This window comes from Diabrotica virgifera, chromosome 9 (genome assembly GCF_917563875.1).
Source record: "Diabrotica virgifera virgifera chromosome 9, PGI_DIABVI_V3a".
NCBI lineage: Eukaryota > Metazoa > Arthropoda > Insecta > Coleoptera > Chrysomelidae > Diabrotica > Diabrotica virgifera.
Genome location: NC_065451.1, coordinates 178,901,025 through 178,925,505, shown reverse-complemented (window position 1 = coordinate 178,925,505; position 24,481 = coordinate 178,901,025). Strand labels below are relative to the sequence as shown.

General features: G+C 30.8%; 1 protein-coding gene across 1 annotated transcript in view; it reads right to left on the bottom strand.

The window, feature by feature from the left end:
* LOC126892160 (uncharacterized) overlaps window positions 1-24,481 on the bottom strand; it is an 87,709-nt gene that overhangs the window by 55,105 nt on the left and 8,123 nt on the right. Inside the window, exons 2-3 of the mRNA XM_050661632.1 lie at window positions 19,568-19,710; window positions 7,412-7,715 (exon numbers count right to left, since the gene is read on the bottom strand). Coding sequence (XP_050517589.1) covers window positions 7,412-7,715; window positions 19,568-19,710 — 447 coding nt within the window. The remainder of the gene's footprint in view (window positions 1-7,411; window positions 7,716-19,567; window positions 19,711-24,481) is intronic.

Below are 24,481 nucleotides of genomic sequence, written 5' to 3'. Positions count from 1 at the left end.
ACTTTCAGTTTGCTTCTGTATTTATAAAATAAAATTTGAATTATGATTTTGTTTGAAATAATTACTTGAGAATAATAATTATGATTGGGATCCAAAATAATACCTAACCTAATCCTAATCACCGTAAAAAACTAATAACCGGTTTTTACTTTAAAACGAAAAACCGGTTATAACGGGGACAAAAAAACAACCGGTAAAACCGGTTATTGTGAAGTAAAAAAACCGGTTTTAGGTTAAAACCGGTAGGTTTTTCCATCCCTGGGTCTGACGTCACGACCCAGGCTATACCTGACATCGACAACAAAACCGCTAGGATATTTCGAAAATATTATTTAAGGTCGCGTCATATTATAATGCACGTCGCGTTTTCGGCACGTAGCGTTTGCAGACCGGCAATCGGACTGCCCATTCACATTATCATACATAGAACGTTTACGTTGGTTTCAGTTTGGTGCGGTGCAGATGTGTTTATTGTCACAACACATGTTTACATGACAAATTGCCTCGAAAACTACTTTTTAAATTAGACCGGGCAGTATCGTCGCCCCGGCTAGCGAAATTATTCCGATTCGATATTTTTATCAAATCTCAAAAGAACAAACTTACTCAAAAAGAAGTCCTTATAACATATCCACAGGGTGCCGGGCGGTACCGTGGTCGAAAAATTGTTTAAACATTTTTTTTTAAACAAATTCACAAAAATATTTTTTTCATTTCGAGCAATATTTTTTTAGATAAACTGGGTCATTCTGGGCAAAAAAGGTCTCTTGTCATTTTTCTCTAAAATTGATTGTTGTCGAGTTACATGCGATTAAAAATTTGAAAAATGCGAAAAGGCCATTTTCAAAGCTTAATAACTCGATTAAAAGTATTATTATGAATTTCAATAAGTGACAAAATCAAGTTTCAAACCCCTTCTTCAAGGTCCCAAAGAGATTTTTGTCATTATTTTACTACAAAGCTGTTATTTTTAGTTATTAACAATTAGCGCTATAGTCAAACTGTATCGTCGCCCCCGTTAGCGAAACTATTTCGATTAGATTTTTTTGCACAAACTTACTCAAAAAGAGTCCTTATAACAAACACATCCACAGGGTGCCGGGCGGTGCCCTTGTCAAAAAATTGTTTTAACAATTCTTATTAAACAAATTCACAAAAATAATTTTTTCATTACGAACGATTTTTTTTAGATAATTTGGGTTATTCTTAGCAAAAAACGTATCTTACAAAAATGCGGAAATGGCCATATAACTCGACAACAATCAATTTTAGAGAAAAATCACAAGAGACCTTTTTTGCCCAGAATAACTCAAATTATTATTAATTTGGGTTTAATTAAATTATTAATAAAAAATTATTTTTGTGAATTTGTTTAACAAAAATTGTTTAAACAATTTTTAGACCACGGCACCGCCCGGAACCCTGTTGATGTGTTATAAGGACCTCTTTTTGAGTAAGTTTGTGCAAAAAAATCTAATTTCGCTAACGAGGGCGACGATACAGTTGGACTATAGCGGTAATTGTTAATAGTTAAAAATAACAGCTTTGTAATAAAATAATGACAAAAATCTCTTCAGGATCTTGAAGAAGTTGTTTGAAACTTGATTTGGTCACTTATTGAAATTCATAATAATAATTTTTAATCGAGTTATTAAGCCTTGATTTTTCGCAATTTTAGAGAAAAATGACAAGAAGCCTTTTTTGCTCAGAATTACCCAAATTATCTAAAAAAAATATTGCTCGAATGAAAAAATATTTTTGTGAATTTGTTTAAAAAACATTGTTTAAACAATTTTTCGACCACGGCACCGTCTGGCACCCTGTGGATATGTTATAAGAACCTCTCTTTGAGTAAATTTGTGCAAAAAATCGAATAGGAATAATTTCGCTAGCGAGGGCGACGATACTGACCGGTCTAAATACTCTGTATCAAATTCAAAGAAATACCTAAATAAACAACGAGGGGAAAATGACCCGTAGCTGTCAACATCCGAAAAATATTGTTTTCGAATGAACCGAACGCAGACGTAACGTGTCTTATACGCTACGTTACGTGTCTTATACGCACAATATGAATGGTTCAATTTAAAAACCATTAAATTATATTTTTCGCAAACGAAACGCTACGTGCCGAAAACGCGACGTGCACTATAATATGAGGCGACCTTTACAAATTCATTCACATTCACTTAAAACTCCTGTGTAAAAGTCGATTATACAGTCGAACCCGTTTATTGGAATAGCCTTCGTGTCCAGCAAAAGCATTCCTATAACCGGGAAATTCTAATAACCGATCATTGGTGGCTAGTACAAACGTTTATGTACCTCAAATTTCTATTTCTTAAAGCGGGATATTCCTATATTCGGTATTCTAATAAGCGGGTTCTACTGTATAAAATAAAAGTTCAAAAGAAAAAAAAAAGGTTGTTTTGGGGATTGTATTAATTCCATTTTCATCGTATTTAATTGGAAATTCCAAAGTATTATTTGTGTTCTTGTATAGCTCATAATCAGTTTATTTAGTTTCAAACTGAAATTGATCACGTGTTAAGAGAAATAAGTAAGTATTATTAATAAGCATGTTTAAATTGTTTATAAAAATAGGTTTTAGTTACTCTTACTTGTATTACTAAAATTTTTGTTGATTTTTAAGTATTATTCTTTCTTCTTTGTTATGAATCTAAAATATTTAAAACTTATAGGTTTTAGTTTTGTTTGTTACAGTTACAAAATATTGCGACCAGAAATATATTCGGAACATTTAATTATTATAAGGGACGAACGTTTTGTATTTAAAAAAAAAGTTGTGTTGTTAGAAAACCGAGACCGAGAGGTAAAATCTAATCTATCAACCAAATAACCAATGTTACAATTAGTGGAGTCAATGAAGGTGGATATGAGTTATTACCTCAGATTTCGTTGAACCTCTATCGATTTTCATAAAAATTGGTGAGTGGTTAAAAAATACCTCAAGGAACAAAGGTGACATAGTGCCAACTTGCGCTTTTTGCATTTTAGGGGTGAAATACACCCCTTTTTAAAAATTATTTTTTAGATTTCTGAAAGTGCAGTCACTGTAAGTTTTCACTTCCCATTGTGTTGAACCTTTATGTATTTTCATAAAAATCGGTAAGTTGTTAGAGGATAACTCAAGCAATAAAAGATATATAGCATCAACTTGCGCTTTTGCATTTTAGGGGTGTAATACACCCCTACTTTTTAAATTGTAAAAAATGCAGATTTCCGCATTATGGCGCAAGTAATCTCGTTTAATTAAGAAAAATAAATATTTTTTTATATTCATGTGCATGAATTACATTTTTTTTTAATTTTTCAAACCTTATAGCAACCAAAAATCCGAAAATTAACAAGTCGAAAATCACGAAATCCTTATTCTTCTATATTTCTGAAAGTGTAGTCACTGAATGTTTTCACCCACGATTTCTTTGAACCTTAATCGATTTTCATGAAAATTGTTGATTAGTTAGAGGATACTTCAAAAAACAAAAGTGATATGGCACCAAGTTGCGCTTTCTGCATTTTAGAGGTGAAATCCACCTTTTTTTTTATGATAAAAATGCAGATTTCAGCATTCTGGCTCAAGCAATCTCGTTTAATTAAGTAAAATAAATATTTTTTACATTTATGTGCATGATTTATAATTTTTATTACTTTTTTAAACTTTATAGCAACCAAAAATCAGAAAATTAGCAAATCGACAATCACGAAAAAAATTAATCTTTTATATTTCCAAAAAGGCAGTCACTGAAGGTTTTCACCCCTGATTTCGTTGAACCTCCATCAATTTTCATGAAAATTGGTAAGTAGTTAGAGGATACCTCAAGAAACAAAATGATGTGGTACCAACTTGCGCTTTTATCCTGGGGGTGGACGTTACCCCTTCTCATGGGTGAACACTATTTTATTAAAAATAACCCCATAATTAGATAGAGGAGTAAATTCTAAGCAAACTTTCTTTTATCAAGTTTATAAATTTTTTATTTAAATAATATTTCATAATTTAATAAAATATTATTGGTACAGTAAAACCTGACAATAACGGCCACTAAAAATAGAAAACAATTGGCCGTTATAGAAATGTGGCCGCTAATGCTAGGTTTCCTTTTCCACAAATACATAAAATATAATTGAAAATTTATTTATTTTAGTAATTAAAGCAAATCTAATTAAATATAATTCTACAAACAAACGGAACATACTAAAACTAAATTCAATTTACTACAATATAAAACAATATCTATACGAAAAAACAACTAGGTACAAGAAAAACAGAATTTTTGTTTGTTTTATTTTGATTTTAATTTGATTGTTTTTTAATCGTTTACAATATTTAAAATAATTAAAGACATAAAGTTAGGGATTTCAAAAATAAATTCAGTTCTCACTGGCAGGGTGGGAAATAATAAAGTGTCATACAATAGCATTTAATTACAATGCTCATTATAGGCATTACAGGCTGCTCCGTTTGAGAAAACTCATACTCTCAAACTTTGAGAAAACACTCATTCAGTTTCGACCAACCGTGTATTATATAAAATTAAACGTTTTGCTAGATTAATAATTTTTAACAATAATAGATTATACTAAAAATCACTTGAACATAAATTGATTTTCTGAAACATAAATTTGAAAATAAAAACGTAATTATCTTTTAAACTACTTCGTATAACATCACAAAACCTGATATTTTAAGAAATAAAACATAGAGGAGAATCCAAAAATGTAAAAATATACAGGGTGTTCCATTAAGTAAAAGATAATTTTGTTTCACCCTGTCAATATGGGTGGCCCTGTATATTTGGAAATGTATTTAAATTCTGATATTATCTATGCCCCAATCTCACCTAAATAAACTTTTTTCGTATCTCTTACAACAAACGACTAATTGGACTTCCCACAACCTGTATACATACAAAATCTCCGCTATAAAATTTTTTCAAAGAAAATGTTATTGGTTTTTTTAAAATAACTCCGTTAAATTTTGAAATATGAGATTTATCCAAAAACGATTACAAAGCTAAGTAAAAGTTCTATAACACTGTATTAAACATAATTTTCTAAATCCTTTATTTTTTTTAAATACAAGGTGAAAGGGCCCCAGTTACATGGTTCTCGCAGTAAAATTTAGGTTTTAAATGTTTCTATCTCGGTTATTTTTTGTCGTAAAAAATATTAAAAAAGAAAAAGCTCAAATAAAGTTAAAACTAAAATTTTGTTCTCTACCATTTTTTAACTATATCGAGTATTTTTGAAGTTATTATCAAAAGAAAATGAAATTCACGAAAATTTGAAAAATTCTAATTTTTTTTTAATCGTATTTTTTTTTTCAAAAATATGCATTCTAAACCGGTCAAAATTGTTGAAGTTATTACTCATGTTAAAATAAATAAAGTTTTAAATGGGTTACTATAAATTTTAATTTTTGTGGAAATGACGTATGTTTCATTTTTCATTCTTCCCTAAAAAATCTGAAAGGGTCCTCTTATTTCCATCATAACTTGCTTAATTTTGATGCTATCGACTTCTTATATAGCTTTTTGATAGTTACCTTTAAGTATTTTATTAAAATGTTTAATATCTATATTTAACAAAGTGCATCGTTTTCCTGTTATTTAAGCTTGAATACTAAGATTTGAGTAGTCGCGGAAAAAAATATACATTCAATTGCATATGTAATAAAGGATTTTTCGAATAAGGAGCTTATTTATTTTTATATTATCTTCGATTTTGGTAATAACAACTTTTTTGAAGAAACTTATGGTTTTTGAGTTATTTATGAAAAACTACTTTAAAACATGGATTTTTTTCAGGAAAAATCAAAACTTTTGATCTTTAATAACTCAAAAACTATTGATTTATTGAAATAACTTTATATAACAAATTTTACTTATAATTTGTCCCTCTATCGATAAGTGGTATTATTTTTAATAAAATAATTTCCACCCCCGAGAAGGGGTGGCATCCACCCCCAGGGTAAAAGCGCAAGTTGGCACTATGTCACCTTTGTTTCTTGAGGTATCCTCTACATACTTACCAATTTTCATGAAAATCGATGGAGGTTCAACGAAATCGGAGGTGAAAACCTTCATTGACTCCACTAAATGTACAATGCACAAGTATAGTTGAAATGTTTCTATTTAAAAATATTTGTTTTTTTGCGTAGCAGGTAGACTTTGAAAATAATTAAAAATTTACTTATATTTTATAGAATATGACGCAGGTCTTATTGACAGTTTGATTAGTATAGCACAAAACTTTTGGAATGTAATTATTTTCTCCCATGGATTTGGCTCTGCTAATTATTAAAAATTAATGGAATAAAACTTTGATAAAATGAAGTTTTATCCATAAAATATTTTTTATTTCTTTATGTGAAAATGAAATTCAAATTTTAAATTAAATATATATTTATATATTTAAATAAGACATCCTTTCTTTTTATAAATAATTTTTTAGTAGTATCTACGTACATACCTCCATAACTTTGTAATATAATTTGGCATTTGAGATAGGTTGTACAATAAAAATGTATTTCCGTAAACTAAACACAATATTATAAATGAATGAAAATCTTTAAAATGCCAAAATATTGTCTTCACAGTGCACGTTTGCCACTAGCCCAACGAGAACAGTGGTAAACATCATGGTTGGTGACGTCAGACCCAAGCGCACGCTTTTGAAGTTGTTTGAAACGGTTAATTTGGGAGCGCAACTATTATTAGGTATTGTACGTAAACTATGTCGGTCTTGACGGTCCAGTTAGCTGGGGCTCAGTCGATCGACAAGTTTAGTGGATTTGCGATTTGCGGTCGCTGGTTCGAGCCTCAGCTAGGTCATGAAATTTATAAAAGGCCAACGCCGTAGTATAAAACTCAATAGAGTCTACGGCTTGGTCTGGAATTAACTGGCGTCTGATCGACCTATGGAGGAGCGGTACGGGAAGGGATAAGGGCTTCCGGCTTGGTGATACTCCTCCATAGATCCCTACCGAAGGGCGTTGACGCCTAAGAACGGTGTATACATACATACGTAAACTATTAATTATTAAGACGTAATATTTTGAATATAATACTTTTAAACATAAATTAACAATTTTATGCAAAAATATTTTTATGTGCAAGTTCCCTATTGATCAATTGCTTCATCAAGCCGAGGTGGATGATGATATGCAAAAAATCGTAATTTAAAAATAAAAATCGACCTGTTTCGGAATTTTTACGTTTACGAAATAATGAATTTATTCCATATGGCTTTGCCACACTGTATAGAGTAACGTACTATTAATTCTCAGATATGTATTTCCGTTTCACAAAACATAAAAAAACACTGATTTATCTTTAAAAAGGCATAATCATGTTAACTGAAAAGTAAAATACTAAGGAGCTATTACCTGCTTGTTTAACTGAAGTTTCCATAAGTTCCAAACCTTCAGGAACTACGAAAATGATTTTGGGTTTTATATCTTTTAATAAATACGCTGACTCCATAAGGGATGATGAGGGATCCATAGATGCTACGGGAACATTTAAGAATAGACTGGCAATGAATGGCACTGCACTTTCTTTATGGTTGTAAGAACAAAGCACAACAACATCGTCCTTGGTTAAATTTCTAGTTGATAGGTGGCAGGCTGTGCGTACACAACGTTGTAAAAGTTCCGCATAGGTTTGTTCTTCGTCAGTATCAGCAATATACTACAACACGAAATATTGTATTATTCCAATCGGTTATGTATGCTTGAAACATATTTAATAAGAAAGTACATAATTTCATAACATTAAAAAGTACATAAAAAATGTATAGAGGCAAACCACTCGTCTTAATATTTGTGGATTATAAGAAAGCATTTGACACAGTAAACCACCAGAAAATGCTGGAAGCTTTAAAATAATGCCGAATAGATCACCGCTGCACAACTGTCATCAAAAATATCTACGATAATGCTATGGCATGCGTCAGACTCCATGAAGATACACACAAGTTCAACATTCATCGTGGACTTCCTGAGGGAGACACTATTTAGCCAAAACTGTTACAAGTATAGAACAGATATCACCATACAAATATCTGGGGCACGAAATTCGTTTAAGTAGAGACAACCTTAGGGACAAACCTTTAGGGTTTGTATGGAATCAAAACAGCGCAGCGTCTGACTCAGAATGAGCGGCTGACAACAGCGTCTGACCCAGAATGGGCGGCTGAATGAAAACTCGCCAACCCGCCTGACAAGCGTGGCGTTTTAATGTCAAAAAACCCTCTTCAAAGAAAAACATGTCGAATCACAAAACAAACGGAATATTACCCCAGGTGGGTAGAGATAACAACTCACAGTCCCACACCGACAAACCGGTCCGCCTCAAGGATTCTGGGGGAGGCAAACATTCGACTAAACTAAATGTAGGTACATATAACATCAGATCCATGAATGAAGACACTAAACTCCACAAATTAGAAGAAGAACTAACTCATATACAATGGGATGTCATCGGTCTGTCAGAGATAAGAAGAAAAGGAGAACAAAAAATACTATTAAACTCTGGAAACATGCTTTACTACAAAGGTAATGAAGATAACACCAACAACGGAGTTGGTTTTATAATAAACAAGAGAATCGTTAGATACATACAATCCACCAAAGGTATATCAGACAGAGTAGCCTACATTATGCTTAAATTAAAAAGAACGTCGTTGAAAATTATACAGGTATACGCACCAACAAGCACATATAAAGATGAAGATATTGAAAACTTCTACGAAGAAATAACACTCGCTGTGGAAGAAAATAAAACTAAATTGACGCTAATAATTGGAGACTTCAATGCCAAATTAGGGGTAAGAATAGACGAAGACGAACACAGAATAGGACAATATGGATACGGCGAAAGAAATAATAGAGGACATACATTAATGAACTACTTGGAGGAAAAACAACTTTTTGCTATGAACTCGTTTTTTAACAAAAAACCGCAAAGAAAATGGACATGGATAAGTCCCAACGGCAATACTAAAAACGAAATAGATTACATCCTTACAACAAAAAAAGCCATCATCAAAGATGTTACAGTGCTGAATCGTTTCTCAACCGGTAGTGATCATAGACTTGTCAGAGCCAAACTCAGCATTAATAGCCAATTCGAAACAAAAAAGAAAATGGAAAATAGATCGAAACTAGATATGAGAAAACTTAAGAAAGCAAAAGAGGAATATAAACAAAAAATAAAGGAAAGTATACCGGCCACTAGAGATTTGGAAAACAAAAATATCGATAAAATAAATCAGCTATTAACCGATACATTAGCAAAGGCGGGAAAAGAGGTAGCACAAACAAGAATAAAAAAGGAAAACTATATATCCCAGGAAACAAAAAACCTCATGAGCAAAAGAAAAACATTAATATAACAAGATAAGAGAAACACAGTAGATTACAAAGAGGTAAACAAAGCTATCAGAAGGAACATCAAGGAAAGTCAAAGGAGAGTACAGGAAGAAAAAATAGAAAAAACCATTGAACAAAATAAAAATATGAAGTGCTTAAAACCACAGCTTGGAAGCATACAGATTAAGAGTATAAAGAACAAAGAAGGCATAGAGACCAATAATATAGAAGAAATTATACAAATAACACAAGAATATTATAAAAACCTCTACAATACAAAACAGAAACCAACACAAGAAATCCTTAAGCAATTACAAATAAAAATAAAAAATGTCAATTCCGACTTACAACCAGAAATCAGTAAAAATGAGATAAAAAGAGCACTCAAGGAGATGAAGAATAATAAATCGCCAGAAAAAGACGGGATAACTGTAGAAATGCTAAAAAATGGTGGGAAAACAACTAGAGAAGTTTTGTACACACTTATGAATAAAACATTAATGACAAAACAAATACCCAACACTTGGAACGAAGCAGTAACATTGTTACTATTTAAGAAAGGAGATTAAAAGGATCTAAAGAATTACAGACCCATAACTTTACTAAATGTGATGTACAAACTATTAACCAAGATATTAACAAACAGATTAACAACTAAATTAGATGGATACCAGGCAAGAGAACAAGCCGGATTTAGAAAAAGCTTCAGTACAAGTGACCACCTTTTAACGATGAAGATATTAATCGAAAAAGCTAACGAATATCATATCCCGCTATATATGGCATTTATTGACTTCGAAAAAGCATTTGATAGTGTGGAACACTGGGCAGTAAAGAATTCCCTACAAAACAGCAGAATAGACTACAGATATACCGACTTAATTACAAATATATATGATAAGGCAACAACAACTATCAAGCTAATGAAACAGACGGAGCCTATTAAAATAAACCGAGGAGTAAGACAAGGAGATACCATCTCGCCCAAGCTATTCAACCAAGCGCTAGAAGATGTGTTCAAACAACTGCACTGGGATGGTTTGGGTATAAACATAAACGGGCAATATCTGAATCACTTACGATATGCTGATGATATTGTATTAATAGCAGAAAGAAGTGAAGAATTACAAAGAATGATGGAAGAACTAGATAGAGAATCGACAAAGATAGGACTGAAGATGAATTACAGTAAAACAAAAACCATGACCAATCAACAAGAAGAACTAGTAATTACAGTGGCACAAACACGAATAGAACAAGTAAAAGAATATATATATCTAGGACAAATCACTAGGACAAAATCAGACCGAAGAAACAAAGAGAAGAATAAGGTTGTCCTGGGCATCATTCGGAAAACTATCTTATATTCTAAAGAACAGAAAATACCCGCAATACCTAAAAACAAAAGTCTTCAATCAATGTATACTCCCTGTTTTAATATATGGCTCTCGGACATGGACGTTTACAAAAGAGAATATGGAAAAAATAGCAAAGACGGAAAGAGCCATGGAAAGACAAATGCTGAACATTAAATTATCAGACAGGAAAAGAAACGAATGGATCCGTAAAAAAAAACAAAAGTGAAAGACGTCTCTACCCAAGTAGCAAAGCTTAAATGGAAGTTCGCCGGACACACCCTACGGCAGAAGGATGAAAGATGGACTAAGATGGTAATACATTGGAGACCATGGAACCACAAACGAAAAAGGGGAAGGCCACAGATGCGATGGTCAGATGACCTGAAGAAACACACTGGGTCAAAATGGATGCAAATTGCCCAAGATAGAGAGGCATGGAAGAAGGAAGAGGAGGCCTATATCCAAGGATGGATGTTTAGGGCTGATTAGATAGATAGATAGAGACAACCAGATCAATGAATTAATACGTAGAATAGGGTTGATTTGGGCGGCTTATGGAAAGCTAAGAGACGTTTTCAAATTAGCAATTCCCATCTGCTTAAAGAGAAAGGTCTTTGATCAATGTATGCTTAAGGTTCTAACCTATGGTGCGGAAACGCCAACGCTCACTAAGACGTCCGCAAACAAAATTAGAACAACACAGAGGGCAATGGAACGGTCCATGTTGGGATTAACCCTAAGAGACCGAATAACCAACACAGAATTGCGCCGTAGATCAGGAGTAACCAATGCAATCAAAAGAATATCGACCTTGAAATAGAACTGGGCATGGCATATCGCGCGAACGAAGGACGGCATATGGACAAAAAGTATTATCGAGTGGAGACCCAGACAGGACGCCTTTCGGAGCAGAGGACGGCCACCAACAAGATGGACAGATGACCTGAAGCGGATATGTCAAAATTGGATGCACGCTGTTCAGGAGAGGAATTTGTGGGGTGAACTACGGGAGGCCTACATTCAGCAGTGGACAAGTGTAGGATGAATGATGATAAATTTCATAACAACTAATTGGTGTGTTGCAAATTAGAGTAACCATATTAATGGTACCATACTATACACTGTATACAAAGAACTCTATGCCAACTATAAAAAAGACTAGCAACGTCTCCGGAATGAATCAAAACCAAAGATAATTATCTGAAATTTTACCTGACATAACATCCAATGAAGTTTGAAAGTCAGTGCAAGTAATGAAAAATAATAAGTCCCCCGGGAGCGATGAAATAATGGCAGATGCCTTGAAAGTGACTAGAAAAAATTATGACAGGTCTACAGGATGCAGTACACCAATTCAGTGGCATAACGCAGAAGTTAACCTACTTCGTAAAAATGCCGATGCTACGGTCTCAGAAACTATAGACTCATAAGTCTACTTTCAAAATTTATAAACTATTTACAAAAATAATTTTACGAAACGATTCGAAAATAAATTGAAATTTTATCAGCCCATAAAACAGGCAGGTTTTAGAAAAGACTACGGAACAAACTATCACCTAATGGTAATAAAAAATCTTATAGAATAATGTACTGTATACAATAAACCACTAGCTTTAATCTTTGTAGATCAGGAAAATGCCTTTGACACCATATTTCAATAAAAATATTGGAAGCCTTGATAGAATGCCGTGTTGACCAAAACGCAACAGATAGTGTTAGAGTGGGTAATCGTCAAACTCAGAAATATCCGATACAATAATAAGACAAAAATATACCCTGTTCGTGACACTTCAGCAGCCAGGGTACTGAAGCGTTTTTTCGACAATTAATACCTATAGGAACAAATTGTAACTGTTTCCTGCGTAGGATCTGGCTACCATTTTTATTTATAAACAATTAACTGTCAAAAATGGCATTTTTCCCTATTTTTTTCAAATCAATGGAAAACAGTGAAACTTATGATTTTTTTAGTACAAATATCTTTGAGATTATGGAAAAAGCTTTAAAATGACATATTACAAAGTTTGATATACTCATTTATTGTTAATATAATTGCGAAAAAAGTCGGAATTGCAAAAAAAATTATTTTCGCAATAACTGTTGTAAAAATTAGTATACAGGTTTGAAATTTTTGTCAAATAAGGGCTCTTTGGTGCTTAATATGTGATAAAAATTTCAAAGCGATTCATTCAATTATTTAAATTTTATTCGAATTGTTTATCTCAGAGAGCATTTTTTTGCAATAACATAAGTCAGAAAAAAATGACGTTAGAACAATTCCACAGGTGTCGAATAGAAGAGCTATGTTTTCAACTTAATTTAAAAAAGCGAATAAAAAATGCATTTATTAGTAATAAATAATTATGCAAAAGTATCGTAAATCTTTCCTTATAAACTTTTTGGATAACTTTTTCCAAAAAAATTAACTCTTTTACCCAGTTTTAAGTGCACAACTACCAAGTAATGTTATTTATATCATAATTGATAAAAAATTGTAATAAATATATAGTCCAGGGCTCATCTGTTTTGAGATGGACGTTGAGAGGTGACTCAAATTTTTTTGCAGAAATTGCTTGAAAATAACTCAAATAATAATATGTGAGTTATCCTCCCACTCAAAATGGTCCGGAACATTGTTTAAATAATCAAAATGTCAAAATATGAAGGAAAAATTCGATTTTTTTATTGGTTTTTTGATTATAACTTTAAAACTGTTCATTTCTGAGAAAAGTTTTACTGACATAAATGTTGCGTAATTAAATTTCCTACAATATAGAATTGGTTAAAAATTTAAAAAATAGTCACCCTTGTTGCAAAATAGCAATACTTGCGAAAAAAAAACATACAAAAACAAGTATTGGCATTTTACGTTTTTCAACCATTTATGCTATACTTAGGACCTTCATATTTTACTCAGAAAAATATTATGATATAGTGAAACAAAACTGTAAATTTCATTAAGATCGGTTTAATAGATTTTGCAAAATAAATTTTGCAATCCAGCTTTCGCAAAAAAAATTCATTTTTTAAAAATGTTGCAGGACTGAAAATACAGTAGCTAGTAAGTTGAATTTTTTTTTTGCTTATAGAAGTGTACTGTACCTTTCATCTGCAATTTGCAAAATTAAAATCGAATAATTACCACGGCGTCAGGAAATTTTTTAAATAAACCTTAATTTTTGGTGCTACGCGCAGGACAGCGGTGTTCGATTCACACAAGTTGATTTCCACCAAAATTTCTTCTAATCTTTATCTAATATATTATTTTCTTACTCTATATTTTGTTGTATTTTAATATTTTAATTCCACAAAAGTCAAACTAATTTTATTATTGTTTGTGAAGTATTGTTTAAACAATTGCATATGTTTAAAAATAATAAACTTTTATTCTCTAAGTTAAAATATATGAACAAAGAAAGTTCTTGCTAAAAAAAGTGTTATTTCAAAGGATATAGTCTGTGTTTTTATTTTGCAAATAAACAAATTTATTTATTTATATCGAAATGTAATAAAAATTAAAATGTATCAATCATTATTAAAGGTCATTGAAATGCCCAATCAGAGCAAACTATCCGCTGTCCTGCGCGTAGCACCAATAATTAATGTTTATTTAAAAAAAATTCCTGACGCCGTGGCAGTTAATCGATTTTAATTTTGCAAATTTCAAATAAAAGGTACAGTAAACTTCTATACGCAAAAAAAAAAATTCAACTTGCTCTCTGCTTTATTTTCAGTCCTGTAACATTTTGAAAAAACAAATTTTTTTTGCGAAAGCTGGATTGCACAATTTATTTTGCAAAATCTATTAAACCGATCTTAATGAAATTTACAGTATTATTTTACTGTATCATAAACTTTTTCTGAGTGAAATATGAAGGTCTAAGTGTAGCATAAATGGTTGAAAAAACGTAAAATGCGAATACTTGTTTTTATATAGTTTTTTCGCAATTATTGCTATTTTGCAACAAGGGTGACTATGTTTTAAATTTATAACCAATTCTATATTGTAGGAAATTTAATTATGCAACTTTTATATCAGTACAACTTTTCTCGGAAATGAATACTTTTAAAGTTATAATCAAAAAACGAAGAAAAAAATCGAATTTTTCCTTCATTTTTTGACATTTTGATTATTTAAACAATGTTCCGGACCTTTTTGAGAGGGAGGATAACTCAAATAATATTATTTTAGTTATTTTCAAGCAATTTCTGCAAAAAAATTTGAGTCACCTCTCAACGTCCAAATGTACTAATATTTTTACAGATCCGCCCTGGTCTAATATATAATTTCTTATATAACAAAATAAAAAGTTTATAAGGAAAGATTTACGGTACTTTTGCATAATTATTTATTACTAATAAATGCATTTTTATTCGCTTTTTTTAAACAAAGTTGAAAATATAGCTCATGCTATTTCATTTGACATTGTGGGATGGTTCTAACGTCATTTTTTTCTGACTTATGTTATTGCAAAGAAAATGCTCTCTGGGATAAACAATTTGAATAAAATTTAAACAATTGAATGAATCGCTTTGGAATTTTTATCACATATTAAGCACCAAAGAACCCTTATATGACAAAAATTTCAAAGCTATACACTAATTTTTACAATAGATATTGCGAAATTAATTTTTTTTGCAATTCCGAACTTTTTTCGCAATTATATTAACAATAAATGAGTATATCAAACTCTGTAATACGTCATTGTAAAGCTTTTTCCATAATCTCAAAGATATTTGTACTAAAAAAACCATAAGTTTCACTGTTTTCCATTGATTTGAAAAAAAAAGGGTAAAAGGCCATTTTTTGACATTTAATTATTTATAAATAAAAATGGCCGCCAGATCCTACGACGCAGGAAATAGTTACAATTTGCTCTTGTAGGTATTACCTCTCGAAAAAACGCTTCAGTACCCTGGCTGCTCGAGTGTCATGAGAAAAACCTTATTACCCTGGACTAAACGTGGAATACGTCTGGGAGATACCATATTACCGAAATTGTTCACTACTCTTTTGGAATATATATTATGTAAAAGGGAAAACTAACCGACAGTCAATGCATATGCATAAACGGAGAAAAGCTTAGCGACCTGATGTTTGCAGATGATATTTAATAGTTTAATGATAGATGAAGCCAAAGAACTGTTAAATCAGCTCTACTTTTCTTCACTTAAAGGGGGATTTAAAATAAATATATCTAATACCCAGATGATATCAAATCTTGTAGTCAGCGAAAATCTTTGCCTGATCCAAAGACCAGGTACCCAGGCAACCAAGAGACGTCAATAACGTCGAGGAAACGTCAGTTTTTGGTTGAATATACACACGTGGTTGAACATTACGTCATACCGACGTCTTTTGTAGGTGATTTTAAATACGTAAAATTAATGACGTTAAAATACGTTTAAAATACGTTTTCATTTCAGACAGCCGAAGTCTGACGGCTGACGTCACGAAATTGGGAGAAGCTTAAAAGTTACAAAACAAAGGTTATAGGTTATGTTTGTATCGTCGTTTCATATTTTGGATTCATTTGGATTTTTTTGGCTGTGTTTTATGTATTTTTTTAAACTTTTGTTTGTAATTTGTGAATTTTATAAATTGACCATAATGAAAAGTGATTATTTAAGGAAATTATTATTGGAAACTCCAAATGTTGGAGAAAAAGGTAGGCGAAATAATTTTTATTTACTGTTCATTTTCCCTGATATTTATCAATAATGATTAATTTTGCAAGCAATAACATTTCTTTTATTGTTTTAGATATTCATTGAAGCTGAAAATAATTGGAGATTTAGATCCATATACAATTCAGTCATCAGAATTGGATTTTACAGTAAAGTGCACATTCCACCAATTACTATTATAATGCTATTATAGATACATATTTATACATATCTGGTAGAGTCTCACAGTTACTAATTTAAGCAGCAGATGAAAGCATACAAAAGCCTTCAGGCACATAAAATCCTTCACAACTGGATTTGTTTTGAAAGTTATTGTTGGAAAGGTATGCCTTTATTTTATTTATTCACCATTAAGAAATATATGGATAACAGTATTAAGGTCTTTTGGATAAATTGGTTTTAAATATTAGATTTATTTACGTTTATATATCTGTATGAAACCAGACATATTGTCATTTTAGCATCCTATCTTTTAAAATGGGAGATACGTAGTATTCACATTAGTCATATTTAGAGAAATAGTTTTTTGTGTCTCCTGTAAAATTTGGATAAATGAAGTTATGCAGTTTACAGATTAGGTCGACGACATATAATTGCTATGATAGAAAAGAGAATAATAAACAGTCATGATTGTTTGTTCTAAAATTATATTATATGAATGCCTGATTTTAAAATATTCTCAATCATTGTAAAGAATGCAAATACTCTAATAAAAATAAATTTTTGTAGTTGAAGCATTCCCACAAAGATAAAATATTTTTTTTAGGTGAAGCATTCCCAAAAAGCTAATGCGAAACCACTAGGTGCTTGGGTTATAGCCAGTTCCAGTGGCATAGCAAATGCACATTGTATGTATCTGGCTGGTAATAGTGAAGTTTGAAGCCATATTGCAGCAATCTTATTTGCAGCTGAGTATGCCCACAGCAAGACAGAAGAAAAAGAACCCAATGCATGTACAGATGTTACAGCTATGTACATTCTCTGATGAAAAATTAATGAGTTTTGAAACTGTTCAGTCAGAGTGCTTGTTGCGCTCTCTAAACGAACTGAAATATAAGACGGCTTTGGCTTCATGTTGCAGCGATATGAAAATGGTTATTCATTTTTAATTATAATGCACTTCTTAATCATGAGTATTTATGTATTAGTCTTTTACTATCGAACAAGCGAGACGTGGCGCGTGACCTTGTCGTATTGTGCATTTATCGCTGTGTATTTTCGGGCAAGGTCAGCCGCCAGGACTCGTTTGTCAGATAGTAAGTGTGTATTATCAGATATCACGTGTAAATTCTTTTTATCATTTTAATTTCGTCATGAAAGTCCCTTATTAAAAAAATATATTTTTCAGGTGTCTGTAGATCTTTTTGTATGCAAAAATGTGTAATAATTATTTGAAATCAATTTGAGGATTATAAGAGTATGGAAATATATGTGAGAATACAGACTATTATAGTTTTGTCCTATTTTTTATCATTAAATCCTCTTCCTTAAAATTTATAAATATAAAGCAGATAGTTTTAATTGAAATTCAATATATTGGGTCTTATTTATATGTATTCATTTCTGACTAAAGGTACAATTCCGACAACGACTGCAGACGGCAACTGCAAGCATCAGTTGCAGTTGTCAGTGTTACGGACGTAACTACTTTGCACTGTTTATCTGTATGAGACTGATTCCGACATCTGACTGCAACTGCTTTCCGGCAGAACGTCAGTTGCTAATAATTATGCAAATTAATAGTACAAAATAATGACCGTCTGTCATGTTCACAACTGTAACTGCCGTCTGCAGTCGTTGTCGGAATTGTACCTTTAAATGTGTGGTATAATTATAATAATTATATATATTATATAACTTCAATAGCTTAAACTTAAGTTTGTTATTAAATTGTGACTTAAATGTTTAATTTGTTAATAAATGATTTATTAGTTTATATCTTGTTTCAGTTTTGACACAGTAAATATAATATAAAAATTGAAAATTCTATGTATGTTATATATGTTGCATTGAGGATATTGTAATTCTATGCATTTTAACGAGCCTTCCATTTGGTTTTACTTAAATGAAAAAATTGCAATACCAACAATGCCCATACGAATAATTGAATGGGTCTGCAGAATAACCTTGTAAGCGCCACATGGTTTGTTTTTGAGAAGTCAAAGAAAAAGTTTTAATATTGTGATAATGGTGAGTTTATACATTGTAAGTGTTAGTGATACAGTTTTTAAATACAAAATACAAACTGTATTACTCACCTTTAAAATGTATATACTCAACATTATCACAATATTAAAACTGTTTCTTTGACTTCTCAAAAACCAACCATGTGGCGCTTACAACGTTATTCGGCGGGCCCATTTAATTATTGTGTATTTCTAAAACCATAAAATGAAAAATAAATCTAAAAAACGACGCAAAATCGACGTAAAATCTACGTTTTTCATATCACGTATTTAAAACGTGATAAAAATGACGTGAATTATGGTGGGACATATTCACGTGATTTTAGACGTCTAAAAAACGTGATAAACTGACGTCGTTTGGTGATAATTATGACGTTTTTTCAACGTTTTGTAGACGTTATTTGGTTGCCTGGGTAATAACCTATAAATGCCTAGGTCACGAGATCCGTATAGGAAAAAATAACCAAACCGTTGAGCTTCTCCATCGTATAAGACTAAATTGGGCAGCCTTCGGCAAGTTGAACCACTTTTTCAACTCGTCCGACATATCAATATGTCTTAAAAAGAAAAACATTTAATCAGATTGTGAGTGTTGAATTGCAGAGCGGAAACGTTAACCATAACAAGGAGAACAGTACAAAAGATCCATGCGGCTCAAAAGGGCGTTTCACTGCGAGATAAGATCCTAAACTGCCAGCTACGACAAAGATCAGGAGTGGCTAATGATGTAGAGAGAACAGCAACACTGAAGTGAAACTGGGCAGGTAAAGTTGCTCGAATGACGGATAACAGATGGACAAAGCGGATACCTACTGAAATGAAGAGCAAGAGATGATGCCTACACAAGCAGAGGTCGTCCATCAACACGTTGGGCTGACAATCTAAAACGGGAATTGAAAACACAAGATCCAAACAGATGATGACTGTAGTATACCTACTTGTGCTATGTGATGTCTATGTTTTTTCATTCTATTAAACAAATAATTTCCAAGACCGCGTGGATCTGGTTCAAATTTAAACGGAGTATAAAAAGTGTATTCTTCCTCAGACTCTTCATTGTTATCAGGTTCAGCCAGCGGATCTAAAAACATGTATCAAAAAATTAATAATATTTTCAAAGTATTATTTTACAATAAATAAACTACCTCTATGTTTTTATTGAAATCAACGCCTCTTTGAAACCAGAAAAGACAGGTACAAGGTTTATCTGATTACGTGAAAGATTGTAAAAAAATATATTTTTATAGTACATTTCTACTAGTAATCCAAATTATACTATTTTGTAGTTATAAACTGACAAAACCTTGGAAACCCAGGTTTTAAACAAATTGAGTTTAGATTAAAAATTACACTTTTATAAAAAAGAACTTTTTTATAATAAAACCTTTTTATTATTTATAGGAAATAATATAAAATAATTTAACGATAAACGATTTAACCATAAAATGCTTAAAATTCCAAAAATTACACTCTAATAAAAATAGTTATTTATGAAACAGTTCGTGAAGTATGCTTTTGCAAAAGTACTTCACGCACAGTTTCATACAATATTTTATCTACGATAAACAAATATAAAAACTGTAACTCTTCGTCACTGGAATTCATTTCTATTCTACAATTTTTAGAACTTTGACATTTAAAAATCCTAACTACTTTCAAACCACAAAACTGTCAAAAATTTTGTTGTAAGTCATTGCTGATATTGTCATCACCATGACAACGCGAAAGTTAAGGATATTTGATTATATGAAAGTTTGCCAAAAAACCCATTGAAAGTGCGCGAAAAAGTAAATCCCATTTAAAATACATTGTTACTTTACGCACACTTTAAACTCTTCACGCACTGCTATCTATAATGACAGTTTTCACAAACTAAAAACTTATACATAATATGACATAGAGTAAATAAATTACTATATAAAGTAACTCTCTATGTCGTATTATGTATAAGTTTTTAGTTTGTGAAAACTGTCATTATAGATAGCAGTGAGTGAAGGATTTAAAGTGTGCGTGACGTAACAATGTGTTTTAAATGGGATTTACTTTTTCGCACTGTTTTTAACTTTCGAGTTGTCATGGTGACAATCCTTAACTTTCGCGTTGTCATGGTGATGACAATATGAGCAATGAATTACAACAAAAGTTTTAACAGTTTTGTGGTTCGACAGTAGTTAGAATTTTTAAATGTCAAAGTTCTAAAAATTGTAGAATAGAAACGAATTCCATTGACGAAGAGTTACAGCTTTTTTTATTTGTTTATCGTAGATAAAATATTGTATGAAACTGTGCGTGAAGTGCTTTTTGACAACTTACGCAATTTATAGCACTCGCTCCGTTGTCGCTCGTGCTCTAAATATTGGGTGCGTTCGCAAAAAGCATACTTCACGAACTGTTTCATAAATAAATATTTTATAATATCAAGGTTTTGTTATTGTACATGTACATATGTAGGACACAACATGACAAAATATGATTTTTTATTGGATGTATTAACTGTTATTTTTAATTATGATTCTAAAAATTACACTAGTATAAAATAGTATTTTTTATCATACCACGGTTGTTTAAAATGGTATATATAATTTTAAGTATATAAACTTTTAATTATTTATTAAAACAATTAAAAAAAAAAAAGATACGCAACAGCCGTGTTCCAACTGGGGACCTCTCGATGTGCAGTATAATGCCACTGAGGCACCATCAATTTGTAGATATCGATTAATTAACGTACTTTAAAATATCATTGCATTCGTCACATTTTTAAAATAGTTTGAAATTAAAAAAAAATCGATTTATCCATACAGTGTGATTGGTCAGTGGGGTAAAGCTTTGTAGATCCGTTATAAGTAATAGATAGTAATAAAAGTTAATAACAAAAATTGTAGCCAACTTTGATTACAGATTTATAATCAGTAATCGTAAACTGTAAGTTTTAGACAATTATTCAGCCATGGTTTACTTAAAATTTGGAAAGATTTAGACCCGTAATTATTAATAATTTTGCTCTGAAAATGAAAATATCTCGAAAACTAAAAAATTTACACATAGGGAATGTTATACAAAAATTATAGTATAGTAATGGTACTTTTCGATAATGATATGAAATACAGTGTAGTCTATTTAAAATTACTGAGAAAATAATGTACTTGCGTTTTGACTCACCCTGTATTCAATATAAAGAAAATTAGCAAAACACACATTTACGAAAATTTTGACAATAAATAAAAAAATATGACGTCAATAAACCATTGAAATTGTGCTTGCTTTTATTTATACATGTAGGTAGTTAAACTTGTTACGATTTTCATAGAAAATTGGTTATAACTTTGTAAATACCCCGTATAATATACCAAACCTTTATATTTTTGTAATCGAAAAGTTACAAAGATTTCGAATATAAAATAAAATACAGGGTGTTCTATTTAAAAAAAAAACAAAAGTTTGGTCTGCCACTATGTTATCGAACATTCTAACATTCTAATATTCTAACTAATTTTGTAATATAAAGCTCAAAGTTCGCTACAATTTTTGTTATTAAGTTTTATCGCTATACATTACTATACCGGATCTACAGATCTTCACCCCACTATATAATTAATCACCCTGTATTATAGCAGTTAAATATTGCATTGTTAGCTAGTTCTAAGCTATCCTGAAAATTTCAGGTGTCTAGGTAGCCTAGAACTATTTTTAAAATGGATACAAAATTTGCGGAGTCCGTGACACCAACCAAGCCAAGTATATAATAGTTCAGAGAAATAAGGAAAAAAATATCATGTTGGTGACACAACTCCCTCCAGGCCGAAACCAAGTTTTTTAAGTAGTGTGGACATCTATAATAATAACCTATATGTTTCCTGCAGCCGATTTTGATGATATACATAGTTATAAACAAATGAAGATAAAAAAACGCTAAATTTTTGCTTTTTTTCATCTATTGCCAAAAGGTTAAGCATGTTAAACAAATTTGGAAGTAAGAAACGTCCTTGAATATGTCTATCCTTATTGGTTGCTTGGAAATTTGCAAAATAATTCATAAATTTTGAGTTTTTATAAATATTCATAACTTATGTAAAAATGAACTTAGAACCTTCTTATTACACGGAATGCTGGGACTTCTGGTGCTTAAATTATACACTAAATTTAATAATACTTGGTCAAATAGTTTAAAAGTTATTTAATTTGTTTATCCCAAATTAATTTTCTTTGCAACACTATAAGTCAGAAAATGATGAAGTTACATTAATACTTTGAATAGTTTATGAAAGAAGAAGATTTATACAAATAATTTAGTTAAAAGAAAATGACAAAAAATAATTCTAAGTATCGCAAAATTATTTTGCAAAAACATGTCGATGTTTTGCTTATAAACAATTAGAATAATTTTTAACCATTACCCGTAGAAAAATTATTTTTTCATATTTAGAAAGACTGAATTTTTATACAAATTTAAAAAAGAAAAAATTGTTCTAGGACAATTAGGGACGAAGTTGCCCCCCCCCCTTTTTTTAATTCACAGCAGCTTTCTTTATAACAATTACGAAATCAAATCAGTCACATTTGAAAGAACATACTTCAGAGTTTTAATTTACCAAATATGAAAAATATATACTTTTAAACAAATCGTCCACAAAGCTTCAAAATGTGACCCTTAAAATCGGCCGGCCTTGAAACTTAAGAGATCGATGAGAAGGGGGAAGGAACTGTTAGCTGTATCTCTTGTTCTCGCCTATGGATTTCGACGCTTCTTTTTTTAATTTATATGTACTTTTTGCGTACAGTACGAGTATGCATTATTTAAATAAATTAATTGTTATATACACCATCAAATTTGTTTAAACAATTTTTTTTCAAATATTTTTTAATAAATTTGAAGTAATTTTAATCACAAAACATAAATATTTATAAATAATATAATAATACATAGTTTTTTTATTAAACTTAGTAATAATTTAAAGTATGAAAAACAAATTATCCCATTCAATTGTTTCTAAAAATAGTATTGGTCTATGGAAATCAGAAAATCTCAAATGAACTAGGTTTTATTTTTTTGGTAAAATTGCTATTAGATGAATGAAAAACTGAAGTTACAGAACCACCAAACAAGAGATAAACGTAATTGATTGGGGTTGGAAATTAAGCTAAGAACCCTTAGTACCGATCTGATGAACAGATCTTCTTTATATCAGATATTTTATTAATTGATATTAAAATAATATTTTATTAAAATAAACTATCTGCTCTTGCAAAACTGGTTGCACCGAGTACTTGTTAGTACAGAAATATAAATAGTTTATGGACTTCGATAACCAAAACCTCTATCTTTCTCTATTATCTATTTTGGAGTTTTTTTTTAATCTGTATGTACTCTTTGCGTACGTTACGGAAATGTTTTTTGTTAATAAAGTGGTTATTTAATTAAATATGTAAATTCTGTAAACAATTTTTGGAAATTAATTTACGGTATTTTTATGATGACTTTGTTGGCAATCATCGGAGTGGATCATATGCACTTGACTTTACAATAAATTATAATAAATAGGTAAATGATTAATTGTTACGTTTTTCATAAAAATACAAGCATTCCTAGATAAATCTCCTCTAATTTTATCTTAATAGTCTTGTGTTATCATACCAAAATGTATGAAATATCTTAATTTTTTTTTGCAATCTTAAAATTATAACTTTCAATGTTGTAAGATACAAGTATTACAATATTGTAGAAAATTTCTGAAAATAATTGTGTTCTTTTTATCCTGTCTCTAATTTTCTTATATTTCATTTTTCGTTTATCTAGTATAGTAGCATGTTTATCAGGAAATAAAACTTAGTTTATTTGAGATTTTTTATTT